The sequence below is a fragment of the Felis catus genome, chromosome B3 (assembly GCF_018350175.1).
Source record: "Felis catus isolate Fca126 chromosome B3, F.catus_Fca126_mat1.0, whole genome shotgun sequence".
In the NCBI taxonomy this organism is placed as follows: domain Eukaryota; kingdom Metazoa; phylum Chordata; class Mammalia; order Carnivora; family Felidae; genus Felis; species Felis catus.
Window position 1 is genome coordinate 111,119,596 of NC_058373.1, and position 27,162 is coordinate 111,146,757.

Genomic DNA, 27,162 nt, shown 5'->3' on the forward strand with positions numbered 1-27,162 from the left:
GGAGTCAAACCTTGTAAGGACAGGGCACATCTGGGGGGGGGGGGACACCAAGATACCCACCCTCATGTACTCCAGGGGAGGCTGACCGCAGGAGATAATGACCACCAGCACCTGAGTGCTCCTGTGGACCCGAGGTCAAGCACATCAGAAGCATTCTTTCATTTAACCCTCACGGCCACCTTGTGAGGGTAGCACTATTATTCTCCTCACTTCATGGATGAGGACACTGAGGCTGGGAGAAGGGACTCCCCGGAGACTACCAGCGACGGACAGAGCCAGGATTTTGAACTCAGGCAGTCTGCCTTCAGAACCCAAGCATAAAGTACTCTCTTATTAGAAACAGAATTCTGCTTTCTTCAGCCAGGGTCAGAGCTCCACTCCGATCATCTACTTAGTCTCGTTCTTCAAACCTCTCCCAGCTAAGATGATAACTCTGCGAGCTGAGGTAATTCTTTGCTAAAGTCACAACTACTCTACATATGGGATTAGCATACCAAGAACTTTGAGGGAGCGCCTCGGTGGCTCAGTTGGTTGAGCGTCCGACTTTGGCTCAGGTCATGATCTCACGGTTTGTGAGTTTGAGCCCCACATCGGGTTCTCTGCTGTCAGCACAGAGCCCGCTTCAGATCCTCTGTCCCTCTCTCTGTCTACCCCTCCCCCATTCGCGTTCTCTCTCTCTCTCTCTCAAACATAAATGAAAACATTAAAAAAAAAAAAAAGAATTTTAAAAACTGGGCCATTTAAAAAAATAACCCTTGCACTCAGGGCAATCGTAAAGGTAAGAAAAAATCAAGCTTACCATTGCAAAAGAACAAGGGGTGGCTTTCAACAGGACCCTCGGTGAAGCCACCTGCTGCAGTGACCAGGCAGGTCACCAGGTTCTCTGGCTTTGTGCGGGCCCGCCAGAGCACCATGATTCGCTGTGAAAGCAACCCGTGGTCAAACGTCGGTGTCCTGGGGGGGTACATACACTGGCTTCCTAGACAGACCAGAAGAAACTTGGCTGGGACTTTGGTTCATCCCCTGTAGCGAGCAGCTTGGGTCTCTTACCTTGCTTTCCTTTCCAGGCAGCTGCTCCCAGCGGCACCGGCTTTCCTCCACCACTTGCCAGTCTGCTCGGCATGTCAAGTCAGTTGGATCAAATTTTCCCCGGAACCAGCTATCCGTTGTGGCCCTTTTCTTCCAACTGGTTTACTGAAATTTTGAGAAGCCTAAAACTCAACTTCTTTGAAAGCCAGGCTCTCAGGGACATCACCTATCGTCATGCTGGCTCGACTGGTCTTCGACCTGTTCCTCACCTCCTAGGAGCCCAGCTGCACATTCCCTCCATGTCGGGACCACATTTTCCTTCACCTGCAGCTTGCTTCTAAGGCCCACCCTGACCAAGCTAGCTGTGTCTGAGATTTATAATTAAGGCCGGACATATAAAGAGATATGGTAAAGGGCAGTAAAAAAGAGGAAGGCATCCTAACTTAAGAGGGCTTACTACCCTCTTCAGCCTTATCACTCGACTTTGTTCCCATTTTCTTATTCTTGTCTCTTTCCTATCTTAGAAAGGGGTGCCTTTAATAAATGGGATGTTGTTCTCCCAGTATCCTTGGTTTCCTAATTGCGATCATGGTTTTGGGGGCTTGGTTTGGTCATGTTCCAAACTGCCTGTTGTAGAAACACAGCCTACGTTGTCAACTCCCATTAACTAAAAAGAGATACTCTGAGTTTGACATCTGGTTGACAGAAGCCCCAGCATTACCATTCTAAAGAGAGGGACAAATCGAAGAACTGATTTAACTTCACTCCCTCCCTTGGTCTAGGAATAGCAGTATTTCTTGTCAGCCAGACAGGAAAACCAAAGCTGAGCTGTGTTCTGGCCATAAAGTCTCCTCCTTTCGAGGTCAAACGAGTTGAGGCCAGTGTTGGTCCCTAGGCCGAGTAGAGCTAACTCAGTGCTGTTGAAGCCTCCTTTACCACTAGTGCTTGGCAGCTCTGCTGCCTCCTCTTACTGTGGTGGAACTCTCTAGAAACTCAAAGGACCTGGAGAACACCAGTCACTTCCGAACTGGGCATTCATTACCAGGAGAAACCCAAACACACAGCTCTGGGCTACCAATTCCCCAAGGGTCATTTATTTAGCAGGAGCTGTATCTAGAAATGTTGCCCTGGTTAACCCCATCCCTGTTGGAACTAAAAAAGCTTCTATCCAATGAGCAAAGTCACCACCACTGGTTTACCCACTCCCTGGCCGGCCCAGCGGAGCTGAGCCCTGAGAACAAAAAGGGGGGTGCTCTGGCTTAGAGGAGCTCCTCATTCTGCAAGCCCACGTAAGTGACCTCTGCTTCTCTCTCAGGTTTCCCCCCATGGCCTCCAGAGGGCTCTTTCCTTAACCGTCTTGGCCTCTACAAGGGCAAGAAGACACCACCACCAAGAAGGATAAAATAAGTTTTTATTTATAGTCTTATAGTAAAGGGGAAAGCCTTAACTTGCAAGACAATTCTTGGGCAGTATGTACAACATACTTTTTATTTCCATGGAATGGAATCAAACACGGACTGAGACTACAGAGTACACACTAGAAATCAGCAAATGCCAGGAACGGAGTAGGAAAAAGACAAAGAAATGAGGCCTAAACACACAAAACCCTTCACTGGGATCTGCTGACCGCAGCCAGGACCAGGGCTGGATCACACAATGGGAACGGGGTCCAGGACAGCTGGAACAGGAAGGGGGTCAGGGTGGGGAAGGGTCCGCACTGGGGTGCGGGTTTAGTACCAGGTAAATTGCTCTTGGTATTTACATACAAAATCAGTTGGCTCTATTTCTTAGAAATACACACGGAAAGAAAGGAAGATTTGATCATTACTTTATGAATCTGTCGCTTTGCAATACCGACGTCATCAGAAATAGGGACAATTCACTCAGATTCAAATTTCAGTAGCAGGAAATAAATATCAAAACATCATCACTGGCCCTCAATACAAAACCTCTACCCGACCCAATCCTCCCTCCTTGTCCCACCCCCTACCACCCCCTGGCGACTACCACTTCACTGCTGCCCGCTGTCCCCACACATACCACACGAGTGTCACGCAGCCCTCCCTAAGGTTGGCTGGGAGAAGCAGGAGTGAAACAGGCCAAAGACTCTGTGCTGCAAATCTGTCCCCACTTGTATTTATACCACAAACTTCTTCAAGGATCTGGCCTTTCAATAGGAGCGATAAATAGCTTTTTAGAAAAAAACAAAAACAAAAACTTAAAAAGAAGGGGGATTAATTCTGATTACTCCAAACTGGTCATCTTCTTAAAGTAGAGCAGTCCACAGATTCACAAAGTCTATCAAACGGAGGTGAGGGTGGCCTGGGAGGAAAGGCCTGGGAGGGGCAGGAGTCCTCCGGGCATGTGCCCGGCGGGGCTGGAGGAGCTGGTGGGTGGTCAGGACACCATGTGCTCAGAGGTCCGGCCGGCCGTCTGTCCTCCACAGAAAAAGCTGCCAAGTTGGGGTATTTTGGTTTAAAAATTCCTGGTGGGGACAGGGAATCCCTGAAGGGAAACATTAAAAAAAAGCTTGTGGAAATGGGGAAGGAGAACGAGAGCTGTTGTCCAAGAGCTTCTACGTAAAAATAAAATTAAAAAAAAAAAAAAAAAAGAGAAAAGAGGAAAACAAGAGTCTCTTAAATGGTTCTGAGGGTTCTAAGGATGAACTGAAAGGAGGATGGGACGATGGAGGAGACAGACAGTTTGTATTGCTGGCCTGCCCCGCGGAGCTTAGCTGGCCTCCATCCGGAGCTTCTTCCTGCTTTGGGGCTCTTCGGGCTCCGACTCCGAGCTGGAGTCTGAGCCTCCATCGAAGGCAGAGATGGTGCTGCCCTTGGCGTTGGTGTAGAGGCTGTTGTCTGAGGAGGGGTAGTTGGTCTGCAGTTGGGCACTCGACCTCGCCTTCTCCAGTGCACGGACTGAAAGGCAACCAAGCGAGCGGGTTACAGCCTTCTGGAGACTAGGGAAGCAACCGAGTCTCAGCTCAGGGTCCAGCCTGTTCTTCCGATGGGCTTGCTGGCCCCCGAGGCTCAGGGTGGCTCAGAAGTAACTGCCTTCTGGTGCCTGTTCCACCCACACACTTCATTTCCTTCCTCCTTTCCCAGCCAGACCTGGGGGGCCAGTGGACATGGCCAGCCACTCTGCAATGCCTCCCAACCCTAAAGAGAAGGCTTGTGATGTCACCATCCTGCCATGGAAGTCGACTGTAGAGACAGGAGCATACGCTCCCTGTGGGACCCAGCAGCACAATGACAGAGAAGATGGCCTGGCGATGCCAGGCTCCACAAGGGTGTGAAGGCCACACAACAGCAGGGAAGGATGACATAAGATGTCGGCCAAAGAAAAGTTCTGGCTTAGCTCTCTCGTACAAGATCCACTTGGAAAGACAAGCTGGACACTTGGAAGCAAGTCGCCAATGCACACAGCATACCTGGGCCTCTCGACACACAGCCCCTCCATGCAGGCTGCGTGGCCCAGTAACCAACCCGATACTGCCCCCCACTGCCCATCCCTCGGGGTTCAGCTCATCTTGAGCCTGGAAGGTCAACCCACTCATTTTATCTTATTTTATTTTATTTTATTTTATTTTATTTGAGGTGTTCTAACCCAGGTGGTTACTTGCATTTCCTTTTACTTGCATCTTCCATGAGGGAGGAAGAGAAGTGAATTCCCCAGGAACAAAGAACTTGATCAGCTCTCGCTTTCCCCTGTGGTTGTAGGAAAAGGTGGGTGTGAGCATTGGAGAACAGCATGGGCCTGGCCCATAGGCTGCCCTGATTGGACTACCATTGACAACGGGGAGGGCTCACTGTCCCTGAAAACCTGGAGTTTCTGGTACTTACAAAGCACACTCCAATCCAAGGACCTCAAAGCTCTTTTGAGACACCTGATGCCAGGTGTGACCCCTACCGCAGGCAGAGCACCTGAGCCCCAAGAAGGGGAGAGATCAGGTCAGAAAAAATGTCTCCAAATGTCCAACCCCTAGACTCCACTGTTCCCTCACTGGCGGCTCAGGTCCTTCCTCAGGATGGTTCTAACACTCAACTATTCAGGCCCAAGAAGCAGGGCTGCCGCTGCTTATGAGCACGCGCTCCGTGACTGGTTCTGACTCTGCAGGCCCAGGTGCGAAGCCCCGACCTGGCCGGAGCACAGCAGGGCCGGCTGCCCCACCGGCTCCCGTGCTCACCTTGCTGCTCCAGGAGAGCATTCTGCCGCTTGAGGTCATCGATATCTTGCTGGTGTGTGTGGTTTTTCCTTCGCATATACTGGATATACTCTGTGGCTTTGTCTAGGATTTGGGCCCGGGATGCCTGTTGCAATATGAAAAAAAGCAAAGGGGACAAAATAAAGACCTAGTCCAAGCGGTGAGGAAACCATGCCTTTCTGCCACAGCAACACGGGGGAATGGAAGCAGGAGGGTGAGGTGGGACAAGGCTGAGGAAACACAGGAATCGCTGCTAAGAGCCTTCTTTGTGCCAGTCAAGGCGTCGAGTGCTTTATGCAACAGCACTCTCTGAGAGGCGGCTCCACCAGGGACCCGAGGCTCAGAGAAGTTTACTCGGTTAGCCAAAGTCAACAGCTAGATAGTGGCAGAGCCTGGATTCAAACTCGGATCCATCTGACTCCTGAATCTGTACTCCCCCCATCCCCTTTGGTTCTTTAGATTGCTTTCAACTTTCGGCCTGGCCATGTCTGAAAACATTGAACTACTACTTAGCCGAGAGCTTAGGCTACTCACTCTCTGCTAAGGTGTGACTACGGGCAGCTGGTCCAGTGAGACAAGAGCAAGATCTCGGTGGGAGCCAGCTGGGAGTTGGAGGAGGCTCAAAATTTTCCCCCAAGGTCCCTAGATTTCAGACAAACCCTGACTGTGTTACCTATTTCCAACTGAGCTGTGCTGCTGTGTCACCATTTCAGCCTTCCTGGCTAAAGAGGCTTTTGTGAAAGCTGTCAGAGCTTGATGTCAACACAGGAAGGGCATGAGATTGGGCCAGTTCAGGAAGCAACCACACCTTTACCACAGCCGTGGGCAGCCTAGGCACTGCCCTGTTAGAGGAACAAGTTGATAAGCCATTAAAATGGATGTCAGGTTACTCTGCCCCTGAAGGCCAAACATGCCTGGAAGATTCCCTCCAGGTTGCAAGCATGGCCAGAGTTACTCACGGCCAAGCAGCCAACTAGCCAAACAGGTAGAATGGTACAAAGCCAAGAGGACTGATGCCCAAGGCAGGGCAGTCTAGAAGTTGAGTGTGGCATTCAGGCCACCGAGGCTTCTGAGGAGTAGCAAAATTTCTTACTCGGGGTAGGGCAGTACTCGACAATTCTGTGTTACAATCCTGGCGGAACACAACAGGGGGTAAAAGGCAGAGAAAACATCCACACTCAGGACAGCAAAACTAAATCCACTTGTATTAAATCCTGACAATCTCAATTTATATACCTCGGGCTGGGCTGGGCATCAGAGAAGTTTGCAAGGCCTGGATTTATTCACCAGTCCTCACAAGTACTAGAATTTCCAGGCTTTCCTCTTATAGCATGCTTAAGGCAATTTCCTCAAAAGGAAATTGTTCATATTCAACCATTTTTATCCGGTGCAAATTATATGCAAGGAACTGAGCAGACACTGTGGGGAAACAAAATGTATTAGTCATGACTTCTTTAGCCCAGAAGCTTACTTACTATCTAGCTGAGGAGATAAATATATCTATACACAGACAAACCACAGGGCAGCACCAACAACTGTAACTTGAGTAGCACAGATTAGAAAGGCCATGGGAAAGATGGCTTCTGGCTGGGGTGATTACCTACTGTGTGCCAGGCATGGGCCTCGGCCTCTGTGTGTGCGCAGGCATACACGTGCGCGCTCCCATCTGAAACAGTGAAGCCTGGTCTAACCCAGGGTGACATCTGTGGGAACGGGTCACTCTGGGCAGGGAGAACAGCACGGCATAGGCATGAGAGTGGAGACTGAGCCAGGTGTGCTTCTTGAATAGGGCACCTTCTGTAGGAAGAATGAGAGTACCGTGCCACCGGGGCTTGCAACTCTGGCTGCAAGGCTACTTCAGTTGCTGTTCCCCATTTCTGCTGAAGGGGACTTATTAGGTCTAATTATTAGGGGATAAAATGAAAAAAAAAGGGGGGCACATAATTAGAAAGGAGTAATGAAAATACTCTGCTTCTCTAGATACTACAGAAGGAATTTTTTTTTTTAATGTTTATTTTTGAGAGAGAGAGACAGAGTGCAAGTGGGAGAGGGGCAGAGAGAGGGAGACACAAAGCAGGCTCCCGGCCACGAGCTGTCAGCACAGAGCCTGACATGGGGCTCGAACTCACGAGCTGCGAGATCATGACCTGAGCCGAAGGCAGACACTTAACCGACTAAAGCCACCCAGGTGCCCCTAGAGATGGAATTTAGAAGTAGCACCGTAGGAAAGGTGGCAGAGTGGCAAGGAAGAATTTAGGCATCCAGGAGACAGTTGCATTCTGGGCTCTGTCATTAATGCGCTCTGTGACTGCAGATATAATCTTTCTCTCTGTGGTTTTTTTAAAGCTTATTTATTTGAGAGAGAGAGAGCGTGAGCAGGGGAGGGGCAGAGAGACGGGGAGAGAATCCAAGCAGGCTCCATGCTGTCAGTGCAGTACCCGATGCGGGGCTCAATCCCAGGAACTGTGACATCATGACCTGAACTGAAAGCAAGAGTCGGATGCTGAACCAACTGAACCACCCAGGCGCCCCTCTCTGTGGCTGTTTCTTATCTGACTAGAAATTCTCTCAGACCCCAATCAGCCTTCCAAATTCTATGCACCCCATCAGGATCCAGTTGCTGTGCATATTCACATCCCAGTCTCTCTTTAAATCTGACTATTTTTTCCACTAACAGTTCCCAGAAAGCAACACTAGCCCTTATTTAACTACTCATTTGCAGCTGGAACAAGGGGAAAGAAGCAAGATTGAAAATGTTTGGTGAGGACTCTTAATGAAATACCACACTGAGTAGCAGCCTGTGTGCGACCAGTTTCTTCTTCACATATTTACACATGAAACCATGAAGTGAAAGTGAGCAGGAAGCAGAGCACAACAAACCAAAAAGGGAAAAAGATCCTGTGAGTGGTGCAAGTTTCCATTCCAGGGCAGTTTTCACACGAAGATAAAATTCACAGATGCTCAGAACACAGAGGTCCCCAAAGAAGGTGGGATTGGTATACACCCGGCTCAAGGCCTCCAGAGGGCTAAGCACAGCCCTTCCATTATCCCCTGAAGGCAGAAGCGTCCCAGGCCACCTCTTAGCCAAGTCCAAAAGAATAGTTCAATTAATTTATTAATTGTGCCCTTCCCAGAGTACTCACCAAGTAAAATCCAACGAGAGAAAACTTAAAGCACAGAATACAGAATTCCCCCAAATTTACATGCATATCTAGTCCAGGGTCGGGGGGGGGGGGGTTGGCGCTGGAGGGACTGCAAAAGGTTGAGATGAGAAAATGCTAGACATCTAAAATCCCCTCTTCCTGACTTGCCAAACCATATGATCACATGCCTGGCCACAAGATTAAGGTGTGGGCAGGCCCTTCGCGCCTTTAGGAGTTTCTACTATGTGAACAATAAAAAGAAACAGACAAGAACCTTGGGCTTTATGGTAGGACTGTGTGCGGCCCCAGGCTTTAGAGCATGGACTATGGAATGGCCCAGGGCTTTCGGTTTCTGTTTTTTGAAATGCAGGGTTAGCTAAGTCAGCAATCTGTGAGTGAGTGACTGAGCAGACCGAACTTGGTAAGTCATTGTGTCCACAGATGGACTGTTGCCTTTGGATACCTGTTAGGAACTGGGATAATTTTCTCCCTGCTAGGTTTTACAGTTAGGAGGCACAAATTCTGATTCCGCCTTTCTGAGCAGAAACCGATCTCTTTAACGGTCTGGACACAGCCCTGAAACAGCACACACTGTGGCTGGGGGGACCAAAGAGGTACTGGGCCTCTTATGTGACCGTGCGAGTCAATGTAAAGTGGCTCCTCGGGTTCCCCCTTCACCTGTGGGAGCCATGCAAAAATTCACTGGACAGCCCCGCCCGCCAGGTCCTGTCCCAAAGCCCCAGCTGCATTACAGCAGTACAAATGATGACGATGATAAGAATGGCAGCAGCTAACACTTACTGAGCACTTATTTAATGCCAGGTGTCTTCATACAACCTTCTGATGTATTACGTCCCCTATTTTATAAATGAGGAAACAGAGGCACAGCGCTCTAACTTGCCTAGTAGCAGGTAGTAGAGTCAGGATTTGAACCAAGGCCTCCAGGACACCTCTATTTTGGGAGCACAGAGGAAACTGTGGAACTAATAAAAAAGATGGACAGAAATGCATTGACAGCATGGTCCGAGAGAAGAGTCTGAGCAGGAGGGAAAGGACTACGGAAGAGTCATGTGATTTGTCCACACTGATGTCGATAAAGACCCAGGGAGGATGGTTTCCTTGGAGGAGTCAGAGTTTAGGTAAATCACCCCCGCACAGTTAATGAGTGCAGGGATAGAGCTGAAGCTGAAGACTAGTTTTTTAAAATTAGGTTGACAAAGTAAGAAATGAAAAAAAAGTAGCTTGTAATTACAGCAGCATTGAAGGAAGATTGTTTTTCTTTTTCTTTTAAAGACAAGCAAAAACCAAACAGGCTTCTAGCAGAGAAGAGACAAATAGAAAAAGCCTAAGGATGCAAGATAGCTTGCCTCTATCTAGGACTGAACCTGACCCCGGAGGAGGGGAAACACCAGCCTCAACAGTGCGGTTAGCCTCGTTACCTAACAAGGATAAAACCAATATGGACAAAGAAGACCCACTGTGGTGTGGCCAAGGGGCCCAGCAGGTTCCTGCCCCTTTTCCAGCTTGTGCCACAGCAATAAGGAGACAGAAGAAAGGGTCAACTCAGCCTCGAGAGGCACCCACTTGACTAGAACTCCATTTGGGAACACAGTGCACCCACCTCATGTGTTGCAAGAAGTGACTACATTATTTTACAAAAGGATCCAAACCCAAGAGTTTCATTCTAATTAGAACCTTCTTAAGGCCTCAAATGTTTCTTGAAGTAGTTAACACTGACATTCGGATAAAATCCAAGGTTACTAAATCAAAACTTTTTACATAAGGCACAGTTCCACATGTTTCTGGAGATGTAAGGCTTATTACAGTAATCTGGATTTGTGTAAAAAGCCACGTTATTTTAGAAAGCAGGCGGAGAGAGGTAAGGAAGAGAAGAGTAGTGCTAGAATGTTCACATTAGGAACACCATTGCTATTCCCTGGGGTTCTAACCCTGACTCGAGAAGTAATCACCTTAGTCGTATTCATCACCTTTCCTCCTCCCTCCTCACTGTCAAAATCAGATGTTACCACTGCCTTGTTCCCTCAAGAACCAAAATGCCACATCCTGGGGAATGAAAAAAGAACTACTCACTAACTGACATTTGTTTTGCACTACATATTTTAGGAGACATAAAACCTTTATTTTCTGATACCTTGCACAACCTTTTACACATATTAAGGTAAAGAGAAAGCTAAGGCAAAGCCTACATACATTTCCATTTGGAATAGTCATCTTCTGAAAATAAAAATTAAAGAATCTGCACAATAAATCTGGGCCTGCATTAAAGTGGTTCATTCCAAAATGGAACCCCCATCAATGCCAACAAGGGAGGCTGTGGGATCAGAGCAACCCTCAAAGCTTCCTGCTACCAAGCCCTCCCCAGCCTAGACTATTTTGTGGCTTACTATGGGAAGGCATCATACCCTTTACGGGGCTTAGTTAAAGCCAGGAGTCAGACATTTGTTTAAGAGTCAACACAAATCATGTTTCAAACATGCTGTGAGATGAGGGTGTGACACTTATTCATCAAGGTTTCACCATGAAGGACAGGAGCACACATTCCCCAAAGAGGAAATACAACTAGTAAATAAACATGTGGAAAAGGATTTAATCTTCCAGGTAACAAACAAAATACAAAATTAATTACTAACTCTGCCTACTAAATTAATTCCCCCTCTTCAAAAAAATTCCAGTGATGGTAATACTGGTACTTTCAAAACACTGTCAAAAGACTAGTCTTTTGTTTTTGTTTTTGTGTTTTTTTAAATAAGGTGTCTATTTATTCTTAATGTTTATTTATTTTTGAGAGAGGCACAGAGTGTGAGTGGGGGAAGAGCAGAGAGAGAGAGGGAGACACAGAATCTGAAACAGGCTCCAGGCTCCGAGCTGTCAGCACAGAGCCCCACGCGGGGCTCGAACTCACGAACCGTGAGATCATGACCTGAGCCGAAGTCGGACACTTACCGACTGAGCCACCCAGGCTCCCCTAAAAGACTAGTCTTTTGAATTTGCTTTAAAGAATAAGAAAGGAAAGAATGAAGACATGAAAACAATCCTCTCTAGAGGAATTCTGGCAACAAATGGCAAAACCCAGATGTTCTTACTCCTAGACCTAGCAATCCAACTTCTTGGAATCAACTCTATGGAAACAGTCACCTGCAACAAAATGGTCATCACTACATTATTTATAAAATCAAAAAATGAAAAGCAACCTAAATGGCCAACAGAAACATGCCTAATGACTAAATATATGAATACATCATCAGCTGGGCAAAAGGCATGGTACGTGAAAACAGCAAGCTGTAACATTTCTCCCATGTGAGGCGTGCAGAGGAAGAAACCAGAAGGGAATACACAGATTGGTGACACCATCATCTCCTTGCTTCTTAGATGCCATCAATTATTCCATGGATTTCATAATAGCAGCTTGTTGGGGGAGAACTAAAAAAGGCAAGTTTCTTTTGACGTTCACTTTAAGATGGCACCCAATGTCAGTCATATTAAAGTGGGGTGTCCAGTGGGGAGACAGGTCTTTAAAGTGCATGGTCGTCCAAATAGCTAATAAGCACTTGAAATGTGACTAGACTAAATTAAGCTGTGCTGTAAGCATAAAATATACTGGATTTTGTTGAAGTCATATTTATTTTTGCATACTAGGTTAAATAAAATATATTATTAGAATTAACTTCATCTGTTATTTTACTTTTTTACTGTGTCAACTAGAAAATTTAATTGTAGGGGTGCCTGGATAGCTTAGTCAATTAAGCGTCTGACTTCAGCTCAGGTCATGATGTCACGGTTCGTGAGTTTGAGCCCCACATCAGGCTCTCGCTGAGGGTGCAGAGCCTGCTTCAGATCCTCTGTTCCCCTCGCTCTCTGCCCCTCCCTGTTCACTCTCTCAAAAAACAAACATTAAAAAAAAATTTTTTTAATTGTATCTGTGGCTCACATTAAACATCTGTTGGGCAACACTTGTCTTCAAATCTTAGAACAAAAGAAAGCTATAGGTTGGAGGAAGGGGAGGTTTTCTTCTTCCCATTTTTCCTAAACTTTTGTAATTTTGCTGCAAGGAAAGAAATGCTGAAGGGAAGCCCTGGAAACCAACTGGGTATCCTTCAAATCTCGAGATGGAAAAGCATTAGGTACGGTTTCCTGGCTCTCTAGTCCTCTCCATAGGAGTGAACCTTCCCCTGCTCTGCACTGCAGAGACTTCCAGAAGAGTGGACAAGGCTTCTGCCCTCGAGAAGCACACCCTTTAGCTAGGTGATAAGATGGTCACAGAGAAAAGGGAGACACAGGCAAGGCCCCATGAAGCCCATGACCACTGGGGCTGATGGGGGAGCAATACTGTGGGGTTCTCTGGGTGGTGAACTGCTTGATATGAGCCGTGAAGGCAGGCAGGCAGACAGGCCCCGGCAAAGAGAACATGGAGGCACTCCAGCAGCCAAGAGTGCACAGGCTGGGGGGCCCTTGTGAGTGGGTCTCTTCACTGTGAAACCCTGATGTCATCCGGGCGGTAAGGCTGGAGTTGGGCCTTGAGAGAAGGAAGGAACTCCAACAGATGACATTTCTGGGGGAGAAGAGGAGGGTGTACACTGCTCCACAGTCAGGGAAAGGGGAGAAAAAGCAGGAGGGCAAGGTGGGCACCTTCTTTAGAGAACATAAAATACCAATCCTTACCTTGAGGGGCACTGAAAAGCCCTGGAAAGGTTTTCAGTAGCACAGAAACAGTTTACAAGGAATTCAATAAATCAGTACACTTACATTTGCTGAACCCAGGGATTAATGGAGACTCGGGCAACCACGGACAATAAATTTAAGGTAGAAAATTAAATTTTTGAAAAACCTAGTTGTGAAGCAAATTACTGCACAGGTTGGAGTCTGGTCAGGTAATAATGAGTAAGGTGGTGAAAAGGGCAGGGATGTGCCTTACTTTCATCTACAACATAATCCCTTCAACAGCCCCATATGATGTAGAAACAGTGTTGCCAAATGAACTGCACGCCTTAAGAGGCGCCCACCAGAATGAGCCTCTCCCAGTATAACGTGGCCGGAGTGGATGGACAGGGGGCCTCTTTCCTTTAGTTAACAAATACTCTGCACAGTTCCTGTGCCAGGAACTGAGGGAAGCAATACGACCAGAAGCTGTTTTCCCTGCCTTCGTGGTACTTCTTATGGTGTAGTGTGGAGGACGGGCAGACATTCACCGGGTAGCTACACAATTAGAACTGGGATAAGTGCCCTGGTCACAGTGCTGAGTGACTTTAACAGGACACTGACCTTCAGCTATAAGAACTGTCAGGTTCCCGGTTACAAATGAGTTATTTGACAGACGCCTTAACATGTTAAGGAAGCAGGCTTCCATGGAAATGAAACAGACTAGCTCAGTATTTTAACCTCTCCTTCGATGCTCAGCATGTTACCTTATTATTGCTAGGTATTACATATAATCCTCTCTCCCAACAAGGGAGCAAGACCTTCAAAAGAAGACACTATTATACCTTTTAAACCTTTACAGCACTCACATAGGTCTTGGGTCTTAACTAAACAGGTGAGCACAACCATGTTGGCTGATGTTCTTTTGCTCAAGGACTGAGCAAGCCCACGGTTTCCTCTGGCACTCTCACTCCACAGCTACGTACTGGGAATTACCACGTGCCAGAGTCTATGGCAGGAGCTGACTGGGGCGGTGCCCTCATGTTCTCATCCAAAAGGAAAGAATTCTGAACTTAATGCTCACTAAAAGAAACCCTGATATTATTTTCATCTTAGGTTATGTTCTCTCTTTTTAACACAGCTCTATCCAGAAAGGAGAAATCCATAGCACAACTGCCTGAAACCAATAAACATTAAGATAAACACATTTAGGAAGAGACTTAAAAAATGAGAAATTTCTATAAACCACCATACAGCTACAAATGGCAATGTTGCAATAGAACCTTTTATCACTAAAGTCAACCACGCTAAGGAGACAGTGTGATTGGATGCTGGGGCTAACTTAGGGGGTGGAGGGAAGAATTATATCCCCATGTGAAGGCAAACTAATGGGCTGGCCACCAGGTCTTGAATCCACATCAACAGGATGAGTTCAGTGCCAGCAAGCCATCGGGTAACCCTCCCTAGCACCCAACCTACTGCCCTTAAAACAAAGAATAATTCTGTTCCAGAAAAGTAATGTCTTCCCAGAGAACAGTCGTTACTCCCTTACTCTGGTTGACTGGCTGATGGTTCTAATTCCATCTCATCTTTCCCTGTGGGATGTCCAGTGGAAGAACTACATGGGAAACAAGAAACTTACACAACAGAGTTCAAGAGTCTACTTGCTAACGCTGCGACCTATGGCAAAACCCAAATGGACCACCGACTACAATGGTCTATTTCTCAGAGAAGCTATGTGGACTCAGAAAAACGTACAGAGTTAAATGATCCTCAACTGTCTGCACTTCAGTGGCACCTACATATACCACCTCAGAGGAGAGTATTCTAGCAATAGCCCCTGAATGACATACTGCCAAGAATACCGGCTCTACCTTAAGGGAGCTCCCAACGTAAAGACAAGATATGGTAGAAAGACTGACCTTGGCAATTGGCAATCCCGCATTCTAGTCCCTGTTCAGCTACAGACAGGGACCATGATCTCAAGTTGCTTCCTCATCTCTGACACAGTAATGATGGCAGGAACAGCAGTAATAGCAAACGTCCAATTCTATTAGCATAATACCTCAGAGAACTGTTGTGCTTACTTTTACATTGCATCACAGATGTTGATTACTGATTTTTTTTTCTTACACAGAAGGTGATCATTTTTTATAATGTTTATGATAACAGTATAAATAAAGGAAGCTGAGGATAGAGTTTGGGTCTCACATTTAAAGCTATTTTTTTAATACAAGTATCCTCCATTCTTGGTTAGGATCCAATTCACTCAGTACTGGTTTCGCATTAAAAATCAAAAGGCTTAGGACACGTGACAGATGATTCAAATATTAAGTGAGAAGTCACATGGAAGTTAAAAATGCTCAAATCAAAGGAGCCTGGAGGCTTTCCTGCAAGAATCCACTTGAAGCTCACCCAAACTCACGATTATTTACACAATGTCACAACCTTAATTACTGCAATCCAAATCAAGAATTAGCCAATTTCCTTTAGGTTCAAATACCGTATTTTTAAAAAATTACAACATTTAATGAGCACAGGGAAGACTGAGAGACAAAGCACTCTTCCTGCTAGACTCCCTACAGCATCTATGAAACAATGCTGGCAGATAAGGAAAACAATGTAGACGGTGGAATTCAGATGCGAAGGGGCTCAGGGTTACTTTACTCATGCTCCGTGTGAAATATCTGGATTAGAACACAGAACAGGACTCTGAAATTAAAAAGGCACCGGGTAAATTCCCACAGTAGGGCTTTATTAATGGGCTCCAATAACCTGGCCTCTTGACTGCTCTTCTCCCCTATTCCTGCTACTTCTCTGACCTCATTTCCTGTCACCATCCCTGCAGTTCCAGCCTGGCCACTCTGGCCTCGGCTCTGGACAGGCCCGGCAGTGCTCCCAGGTTCCTGCCTTATGGCTACTACACTTGCCTTCCCTTGGCCTGGACTGCTCATCACCAGATAGGTACATGGTTCTTTCTTTCACACTTCCTTCAAACCTTTCTTCAAATGTTGCCCTGCCAGTGAGTTTTGTCTGGCTTATTGAAAACTGCAAAACTTCCTTCCCTGTTTAATTTTCTCCACAGCACTTAACTGAAAGGCTATATATATTTTACGTTATTAGCTCATTTTCTATCTTTTCCTCACCAGAATAAGCGCCTCTGCTTGTGTGTTTTGTTCATGGCTGTCTCCCTAGCATCTAGAACAGTTCCTGCCATGTAGAAAAACCTCAAATAAGCATTCGATGAACAGACTGAGTGAATAAATGAACTGGCCACAATGAATGACTATTCAGTTTAAGAGGCTACCAAATTCAAATCATCAACTTCATTGAAGAACGGAGACAAGAGGATTTAGGATACTGTGATTTTAAGGACTTAAGGAAGATTATTATGGTAATGTAAAATAGGCTGGGTAAGGAAAATGGTACAGCTGAGCTCCTATGACCAACCTCTCCCAAAGTGTCCTCAAACCTAAGAATGTCTAAGAATCAGTAGTAAATCTGACATGAGTGATCCAAAGGCCACTTCTTGGGAAACATTGCCTAGGTGCCACTCCTGGTTAGATGCGAGAGACCTAAGAGAAGGGAGCTCATTCCATTTAATTCACCAAAGTCGTTTTAATCGATACCATGGCATATGAGTAAGCACTGACTGTCAACAGCTCAAACAAACACAAGAGATAATCCTTTGCATGTGTGTACTTTGACGAAAAGAATGAGTCTGTCTCCCCATCATAAAGATTTCCTGTGCTGCTTAGACGGTGTTGTGTCTAGGAATGCTGTTATCCTAGGTAAGCACCTTAGTTCAAGGACACTTAAAGCAAGTCCACGTTAAGTAGGCCTAACCCATGACAAATTCTGGTTTTGCAATACTAGGTATTCACTGGCCTGTTTTGTTTTTTCATAAAGGTCAGACTTACTCCATGCTTCAGCCACATACAAGGCCACACCTCAGATAAGGTATAAAGCACATGATTTACCAGAGTGACAGTATAAACAAAGTGAAACTATAATGGTTCCAAATTTGGCTCTGGATAACCAAACTCAGGACCCCCACCCACAGAACTGAATCAGGAGAGCTACGGAAAGTATACCTGAGAGCAATGATTTTTCTTAAAACAGCTGTTTTTTTAAACGCTGTATCACTAAACAGAAATACACAGGCCCTCTTTCCAGTCCGCCATTTCTACCACTGAACTGCTGCAGAGAGCAGCTGGCTACGTTCTGTGTTCAGGATATAACTAACTGTGCAAACAGATGTTTTTTCCAAATTCCAAGAAGTGACCCCAACCCATACGCTTTTTACTCAAAGCTTCCAACTTTGTTTTTCAAATGTAGAAACAGCTGGTGCCTACCTCTCCAGGGAAAACATTAGTTTCTGGAAGGCCATCAGTGGGGCGGAGGGAAGCAGGAGAAGATCAGTTACTATTTTCCCTCCGTTTCGTATGAACATGTCTCTTTCCTTAAGTCTTTTGTCCCATGGCTTAACATGCTCTTTATACGCCTTGAAATCACAGCTGTTGGAACTGGGAGATCACTAGTGTCCAGGTTGGTTCACATACATTCCTGAGAGGTCTCATTTAAAAGAAGTACTAACTTTGAACTATACAAAAGAAATTCTCGTGGAGGTCTAGGGAATCACTAACCTCAGAAATCCTTAGTGTTATCCCAAACTTCTATGGGCTGCTCCCTATACTATAGTTATAATAAATTCTTAAAGGAGTATTTTTTTTTTTTTTTTTACAAGTAATACTGATTTTAAAAGAGAACTCCTACTAATGTCTTACAAGCAGCTCCATTTTATCTGTTGTTATTTGCTAAGGACAGAGTAGGTGTGTAATGATACCCCAAAAATCAAAAAGTAAGGAAACCATGTAATTTCTTTCCAGATAGGTGAGTGGCCTGGTAAGCCCCACAGCAAGTTCCAGGTTAGTTGTGGCCATCAGTTTCTCCATAAACTCACCTTCTCTCCTTGGAGTGATGGGACCGAGTCCCGCAAACTGTGAAAGCTGTCTTTGATGTGGTCCCTACGTTTTCGTTCCAGTGCGTTATGATGAGCCCGTTTGTCAGCCTAGAAGAATGGGAAAAAGAGCACATTAGCAATGTCGTTCCTTTTGCTTGGTATAGGTGGGTGGGGAATAGCCTGGAAGTATATGCTGTCAGCGCTGTCCCTGGCGATTGGGCTGGGAAGGATTTGTCGAGGTGGGCAGTTAGGAGTCTCCAGAATTAGGATCTGCTAAAGGGGGAGAAAGGGGTGAGCAAGGCTTGCGACAGGAACATCCAAAGTAGCTCGATGCATCCAGCTCATGCATAAGTAAAATAAAAGTTATTCATGGGGACAAAGTGCAACTCTCCTGCAACATCAGTCTTCCCCCACAACTTACTTATGTGACAGAACAGCCGCCAGTCCATGGTTAGGAAGTGACCAGGGAAAAGCTCCAGAGGGGCCCCTTCATAAAATGTGATCACCCCCACTGTAAGAGATTCCTCATGGTGGGTGCCCAGGAAAGGAGTAAAGTCACTGGTGCAGTGCTTTTCATGTGAAACCCATCACCATGAGTCTGCTCTGGGCTCCAGCTTGCTAAAAGGGACTAGTTTAAGACCTGCTCACCAAATCATACAGTCGAAACTAAAACCTCTAGAAAAGCCAGATGCGTGAATCTGAGATTATGACAGAGATGATAAAGACACCAAGTACATTCTGTGTTCCTGTTTTTTAAAGTGGATCCACAGTGCCATCCTGCCAAGGGCTTCCCCTCACACAGGCTATGCCAGAAAGTTTGTTCTTAGACAGCAAATCATCTGACACTCACAGGCTCTGAATAAATTTCCTCAGGCACCTGTGGCAGGTCAAGCTTATTTGGCAGTATCTAAATACCCACAGACTGGACCGAAGTCTTTATCCTGTCCTGCTTAGAATCACAAAGAACTATCAGCTGGAGAGCGACAAAGACTGGTGACAAATCACAAGCGGCAAAATACGCTGGCTTCAGGCAAAAGAGAGTGCTGGAGAGCACTGCAAGAGAGCTTCAGCAGGTCCCTAATAAAAGAGCATTTCCTCCAAATGGAACACAGACACTTAACTAGGTCTAAAGCAAGAACCTTGATCACTTCCACACTTTGGGAATTATGGAGAATAATACACTCTGAGAATTTACCCTGAATACACAAGGTTGCGCTGAGCTACTCAAAGAGCAAGTCTGTATATGGAAATTTCGGGTAGCTTTAACCTACCCAGACAGAGCACCGGGCACTTTAGATATGAAGCGACAAGAGTAAATAACTTGGCTTAGACAAGAATGCCTCAAATGAATCCTTGTACTAGACAAGATGCACAGGCAAAAATCTATAAAGACAAGTCATGGGAATGAAAGGACTTAGAATTCTACTGTATAAGCCTAAGTCTGAGTCATTACAGAGGAAGAGGAGGCTGGGAGGAGCTGTGGTAACCAAAGTCCCTTCCTGGTGTCTCAAGCACAACACCTCACCTGTAGCTCTGCTGAATCGGACACCTGGTTCCCATCATGGCCATGGTTCTTTCTACATGGCATGGCAACTCATCTTCAGGGCAGATGCCTGGGCACTTCTAACACCCTCCTAACCTTGTTAAAGTCTGAATTCGTGGTAAAGTGAGTGCCTGCTGAACTCCAATGACATATGAAATCTAGGGGGACACTGAGGGAATGATCAAGCTTGGACACCAGATAACTTAAGGCTAGAGGTAGGTGTGCTGCACCACACAGCATTAGAACAAGAATGCCGATGCCTTCTAACAGCAGTATGAAATAACTTGGAAGTATTGAACATATTTAAGTACCCAGTCCTTTCCTAACTTACTGTCCCCTCTAGTCACCTACACAGGTAAGGTGGGCTGGGTTCTAACCTTGACTCTACCTAAAGCACTGAGAAGGTGGAGAGGACATCTGCCTCTCTAGCATTTGTTACCTACTCCCTAAGATGGTTTATTTACATGCAAATTAACTGCACAGCTTTGGTCTCCAGCAGCAGCCCAAGATACTCCTGTCTACTAAATCACCCTGATTCCTGGCCCTCCTCCCGGCTTAAGAGCTGTGCACAGAAGCAGTGACAGCAGAGTTACCCACAATTCCTCTCGTTGATACAAATAAAATCCTAATTGTCTGTTTTCTTTCTGGGAGAGTCCTACATATCTCAAAAGGTTAGAATCAAGTTGAACTTGGTTTCACTCAGGCCTGCACTAGACAGGTGGAGCCAGGTATAATCTAACACCAAAATCATCCCCACAATGCACTACCCCTTCCCATTCACTGAGCCTTGAAAGGACTCAAATGGACAAGTCTTTTGGTTAGAGGATTGTTAAGTGAACTTGGCTGTGGACCATCAGCAGAAATCTTGGCTTCTTATCTGGGGAGCCAGCCAAGTTTGAGAAGTTGGCTCAACAAGGAAAGGCAGCAGTCCACTGCCTGGTAGAAAGCCTAGGCTGGGGACTGTTGTTCTCGAAGTAGTGGATGGAATTTCTGTGGTGGTTCCAGGCCCAATTTAACTAGCAGAAGGGTAGAATCTTAGACCAGTCCCTGTTGCCATGTCCATCCCAAGCAGTTACTCTTAACCAGAGTCAATTTCAAAGCTCTCAGAGACAATGGCAATGAAGTATTGTCTCCTCCTTAGGCCTCATCTGAAAGAGCAAATTAAAAATATGCAGAACTAACATGCCTAACTCCAGGCAACTCTAGACTAAATGATACCTCTAGTGGCTTGAAAGACCATATGAAAAACCTTTACACAATGCTGAGAATTCTGTTCAGGAAACATTTCCAAACCACAGAGATCCATCCAGCCCGATAATGTTCCCCTGCACCCCCCCCCCCGCCCCAAATCATCCAAATGGAGGGCCAGTTGCCAGGCTTATCACTGCTTTGTTAACAGTCTTCACTTGCTGGAAACCTTTTTCGAAAGAGCCAAGATTTCAGAGTTGAGAATGAAAAACAGGGTAAAGACTTCCAGTGTAAAGCATCTGAGATCCTCCCACAAACTCAAAACTAGTTTAAAACAAGGGGGTGGGAGTGGGGTGCGGGAAGGGCCAAACAACTGTGTGTCTTAAATAAAGCTCAACTCAAGAAATCAGCCAGCTTTCTGTTGCCCATACTGAGATGTTTGAGAATGAAGATGAATGGGACCAAACAAATTCTAGAAGACAGCAGAGGTTTTCCTGGGCTACACAGCTGGCCCGCAAATGCCTTCCTCCTTACATCCTATAGGAGCAGTGGCTGGATGCTGCCACTCTTCAACTACACTCAATTTGCAGTTTCTGCCAAAAAACCTTTCCTTCAGGGCATCCCAGGCTAAAAGAAATCCTAAAGGGTTGTGCGATACTGAAGAGTGGCCCACAGATGCTCAACAGGAACTCCAGCACCAAATCGCTTCCAGCTTTGACATCTCTGCCAAGGTTTTTATCCAGCCTCTCAGTTTTATTTCCACCAAACTTTCCATACTGGCAGCCAGAGCAAAAATCTTCACCTACAATTTGTCCACCTCTGACACTAACAAGCACGTGTATCTTAAGTGTTATTATATGTTGAAAGCAAACATTATTTTGCTAGCCAAGAAGTTGCTAAACTGGCAGGAGGTCATTCAAGCTAAGGAGGTGTGTTCAAAATCGAGGGAAATCTCTTTAAATTATTTCCTTCCAACTTACTGCACAGAGAATGTATCTTCCTTCAAGGCCTTACATCAGTTAGCAGCCTCATTTCCTACAAATTCTAGGTAGGCAAACAGCAGGGGGAAATAAATGCTCCATTATTCAAGGATGCACAAGGTTTTCGAGAACGATGCCATTTCCGGGCTATCTGACATCTAACCCCACCTATAAGGAGAATCTTCTTAACTCCAATACAAAGAATGCTCAGCATATACTGAAAGTTGCTCACTAAACACGTACTGCCTTTAAGAAATTCAAAGATTGCATTTTAGAGGAGAGATAATGTTGCTTATTGTTAATAAGCTACTCTTATTAAACACAACCATGGAAAATACATAGGTTCAAAATTCTCATCAGAAAAGATCTATTTATTACTTCTGATGGGAAGCAAATAGGAGAAATAAAACTGAATTTCTAAGCAACTTAACTCATTTTAATCAACATGAAAACTGCAACATGAAATAATGGGCAGCTGCGACGAGAAACCACTAAGGTCCTTAATAGGAAGATATAAATTTCAAGTTCCCAACACCTCTCCTGCTAGAAGCCAAATGCCTACTATACATTTCTAAACTCAACTAAATACATGTGTTTTTGAGGGTTTTTTTGTTTTTTGCTTTGTTTTGTTTTGTTTGGCGTCATTTGGTGCCTAAAAGAACTTGGGAATGCTATTATCCAAATATGCTCTCAAACTACAGCCATTTGAGAAATTAAAAATGCCTTGGTCATGAAATTTTAATCGAAAACCAAGTTAGATTCCACGATCAACAATTTCGCCATTACGGGCATCTTGAAAAAGGACTTTAAAACATAAGAACACCTTTTACTCTAACAAACAGGCGTATTTAAGAAGCAAGCCTGGCATTTCTGTACCACTGTCAACACTCTGAAGCACACACAAATTACATGCAGCGTGCAGCACTTCTACGCAACTAATTCCAGGTAAAACAGACAGTGGCTTCCAAGTAAATTCCAATCTCAAAGACGACCAAGCTCATTCCCTTCTAAATAGACTGTAATTCCCAACAAAGCACAGAGCACTACGAAGTTAAAAATATTTAATAGGAGGAAGACCCACACGTGAAACTGCACAGATCTGTTTCTATACCCCTTAACAGATATACTGTAACTCTAACACATCCAGCTGATATGGATAATAAGCCTCGAGTTTCCTAACACACTAACCCTACATTTCTCGTCTACTTTCACTTTTTTCCAAAAGTAACTTCCCAAACAGAAATAAAACAAAAGGATTTACTTCGTATGAAACATACCCGTCCCAGAAAAGTTTCTCTAAAATGCAGATTTTTCCCTCCAAAAAAGAGTAAGATAATACCAGTGGGACTGTGAGATGCATAAAATTTAGTAATAAAAATATTATTTCCTTTACAAAGCTTACTGGTCACTGGAGAAGCTGTTTTCCGTTTGCACTGAGGCAACAGAAAAAAAAATTCACCAAATCAGTTTCACTTTCTGTTAGAGTTAACCTCACTTCCTAACTATTCTTGCAGAGAATCTTAAATTTCTCACACAGTAAGGCTGTATCTACTGTAGTGACCTCATAAAAGACAAATGAGGGTCTCTTTTTACATTAGGACTCACAGAACCTTCCAAATAACTTGTCAGAAGTTCTTCTGTAGTCCTGAATATTTGGTTGTTCACAGTCCACAACCTTTTCTGAATACAAAGCTTATGAATAGTTCCCTCCGAATTAAAAAAAAAAAAATGTATTATCTATACTAAACGGCAGGAAATAAAGTGATGTATTCACAGAGAAAAAAACCCCGAAATCCTTTTTACCCTATTTGTTCATGATAATTGTTTGATATGCCATAAAAATTTATCTGTTGCTTCTTCTTTCCATGCTCTTATGATTATTTTCTGCCAGATAATGTTTAAAAGTCTCGGCAAATAGGCATGCCTGGATGGCTTAGTTGGTTAAGTGTCCGACTTTGGCTCAGGTCATAATATCATGGTTTGTGAGTTCGAGCCCCACATCGGGCTCAGTTCTGACAGTGTGGAGCCTGGAGCCTGCTTCACATTCTGTTCTCCCTCTGTCTCTGACCCTCCCCCACCCGCGCGCGCGCGCTCTCTCTCTCTCTCAAAAATAAACATGAAAAAAAATTAAACAAAAAAGTTTCAGCAAATAGATGTGTCAAATTAAAAACAGAATCAAATCCACTCCCACTGCCCACCTCCCAAAATCAAAGAGAAAGATCTTAGGCACCTTAACACCAAACTAAAAATATCTAAGAAAAACAATGACATTAGCATTCTAGGAGAGTGGAAACATTTTAATAATTTAATAAAGCAATTTACATCAATACCCATGTGGATGGATATTTTGAAAAGCAGAAAGCTTTCAAGAACTGTAAGCCAAACTTTCACAAAGAAAACTCTCTCACTGGAAAGCCAATGTAATTCTAATTCAAATAATGATTCTGCAAAGGAGGCCTAACCAATCCCTATCCTCCAACCGTGATCAAGCCCTGGAATACATTTTATAACTGGAAACTTGGGGGGGGGGGGAATGTTTTAAAAAGACTGGGTTCTAAACACGAAACTCAACATTCACACCATTAAGGGTAATAGTAACTAAAAAAAGGAACCGAATTTCCAAATACATGTGTAAAGGTAAGTATCTGACAATACTTCAAGGAAAAGTAGAGCAAAATCTTTTTTGTGACTATTACCCAGAGATAATTTTTTAAATCTTATGGAACAACTTCATACTCCAGATTTTATGGAAATATTAGCTCTCAATAAACATTTTTCTTAATGCCTATCTGCTTGGAGAACCTGCAGAAACTCTGCCTGCTCTACTGAACAGTAGGTACAAGGCAGTGGACATGCTTTTATCCTGTGATAACAGAAGCATCAAAGTGGCATCCTGCAAATTCTAACAAGTCCCCAAACATCATGTCAACAATCAGAAAAGTAAAAAAATCTGGATTTCTAATCTTTCTTCAAAACAGGAAGATCTGGCAACAGTGAGCCCTCACTCCCACATAACAACAACCCATTGGAGTTTAATGGCTGTCTTTTCAGTAAAGACATGTGCTGTCCAGAGCCCTAGTCCTCACCTCTGCTCTCTATTCCTGATGATCTTACTGCCTGGGCCCCCCAGAGGCATCTGAATTTTTGAACCCCCATTCTATAAACTCTGTACCGTTCCCATCTGTCAAATGTTAAGACACTCTGATGTACTTCTCTCCCTCTGACTCTGATTTATTTTGTGTCTATTCTTTTTTTCTTTCTCTAATCTCTTCATGGAACACCCACCGCACTGTCCCAGACTGGAAAGGCATGAGATTAGTGTCTATCTAAATCCACAGAACATCTACTGAGAACATTAATATCAAAACCCTGAGAAATTACTGATAACATTGTATGATCTCAACCGCCACCTTTTAGCAAATCTGTCTCTGCAATGCCACGCTTTCCTCAACAATTTTTCTATTTTCTTTATACCTCTCCTTCAACGCAAATAGACCACAATAAGCTGTTTGTGACACTTTCCTATTCAACCTTTGGCTCCTCTACATTTCTAATTTCTGCATTAGAAAAATACCAGGTTGTGCTAGACTCTATAGGCCTATAGAAATCACATGACTTTTGGTTAAAGATGATTTTTCGCATGTGGCTTCAGCCTCACACAACTACGCATGTATTGTTTAGAACCTACTTGTTCCAAAGTAAATCTGACAACTTTGGCCCAAAATAATACAATTTACTTCAGAATGACACATTTCTCATTTTACACTTACAAAGTGACAGCTAGATCACCCACGTGAAAACTACTGAACGATTCATTTCTTTGCAAACAGCTCCTTTCACTCACCTACAGTCCACTGAAACTTATCACCTGAGTCTAGAATGATGATATTTGCAAACCCGACCCCCCCACCTAGAACCCCAGAACAAGGCCCCGCCTCACCTTAGCGGTTAACAGGAGAGTTTACTACAATATTAAAAATAATAGAACAATCTCTTTTTCTCTCTGACCCCAAAAAGGACTAGAACTGAACGGAAATGAAAATGAAATGGAGAGTAGGAGACGTACCGCAGATTGAAACCTCGGTTGCTCTTCCTGGAATAAGAGAGAAAAAAAATAGAAAATATAGAAGTTATTTTTACACTTCACATTCAATAATAAGAAAGAAAATGCCGGCGGCGGAGGAAGCGGCGGGTGGGGAGTCGGCCCGACCCCCCTCCCTCCCTCCCCACCCCACGCCGACATCACCCCAGCGGGATCCGGTAGCGGGGCAGGGGGGTCCCGAGCGCCGCCCCTCCTTCCAGGATCCGACATCGGCCGGAGGGGATTTAGAGCACTGTCTCCTCCCCCTCGCACCCAGCTCGGGGTATCTGGGCACTCCCAACCTGTCCGCTCTCCCTCACCCCCCAGGATCCGCGGGTCACGGGAAGAGGGTGATCGCGGACCCAGGGGGCAGGTCCTGAGCGTCGTCCCCTTACCCGGGATCCGGACAATGGGATCCCAGGCGCACCCCGTCCCAGTCCCCCGGATCCTGAGCGGTATAGGGTGGGAGCGGGAGGCCGCAGCACCCTCCTCCACGGGGGGAGGTGGGGGTCCCAAAGGCCGCGTGTCTCCTCCCCACCTCCAGTCCCAGAAGGCCGCTCCGGCTAGGAGCCCGGAGGGGAGCGAGCCGGGAGCGCGACAGAGGCGGTCCCAGTCAAGGGCGGGGGGGGGGGGGGGGGGGAGGCGAGGGGGGTGGGGGGTGGGGGGGAAGAGGAGGAGGCTGCCCGACCCCCTGCCGCCGTCGCCCCGCGGAGAGCCCCGGCCGCTGTCCCCGCCTGACAACCCGTACGGGAAGGAAGAAGCCCCAGGACTCACGTCGCTCTCCACCTCGATGTCATCGTTATCGCTCATTTCCTACGGCCCAGGGAGCGGCCACTGCAGCGGCGGCGGGGAAAGGGGAGGGGTGCAGGGGAGGGGGAAGTCACCGACAACAACAAGCCGAGTCCCCCCACACACACACTCACTCACTCACTCACTCGCTCTCTCACTCACACTCACACACACACGCACACACACACACAACACGGGCGAGAACCACCTCCTCACTGCAGCACCGGATCAACGGCGGCACGCACGCCCGGTCGGCCCCCTGCCACGTGACCGGGCCCGTCACGCTGGGGCCGCCGAGACTTGTAGTTGTCGTCCCTTTGACTGACGGCCCAGCTGGAGCCAGTAAAACTACAAATCCCATAAGGAACTGCATATAGTCGTCGCCAGCCCAACCTGTTGACGGAGCCCAGGGCGCCTGCGTGTCCTGTGGAGGGGGCGGAGAGAGAAGCGGCGCGATGCCTGCTGGGAGTCGTAGTCCGCAGACCGCGAGTTGTCAGGAGGTTTTCTTCCCAAGGCAGCAGAGGAGGCTGCTGGGAAGATAGGACACGTGGAGGGAGTTGGGGCTCCAGGAGCCGGGCATGGTCTG

The 27,162-nt window shown here is 45.8% G+C and overlaps 1 protein-coding gene across 5 annotated transcripts; it reads right to left on the minus strand.

The window, feature by feature from the left end:
• Window positions 1-2,423: 2,423 nt before the first annotated feature.
• Window positions 2,424-26,834, minus strand: MAX (MYC associated factor X). Of its 5 annotated transcripts, none has more exons than XM_023254759.2 (5): window positions 26,562-26,834; window positions 25,773-25,799; window positions 17,996-18,103; window positions 5,216-5,345; window positions 2,424-3,947 (listed from the first exon to the last, which is right to left on the minus strand). In XM_023254759.2, exons 1-5 carry the CDS (start codon window positions 26,595-26,597, stop codon window positions 3,760-3,762), a joined length of 489 nt encoding a protein of 162 aa, XP_023110527.1. In that variant the 5' UTR covers window positions 26,598-26,834; the 3' UTR covers window positions 2,424-3,759. The 5 variants fall into 5 exon arrangements, with proteins under 5 accessions (XP_023110527.1, XP_023110528.1, XP_023110529.1 ...); NM_001009866.1 differs by having other exon boundaries at window positions 3,760-3,947; window positions 5,216-5,339; window positions 26,562-26,597; XM_023254760.2 differs by lacking the exon at window positions 25,773-25,799 and having other exon boundaries at window positions 26,562-26,833.
• Between the last annotated feature and the right edge of the window lie 328 nt (window positions 26,835-27,162).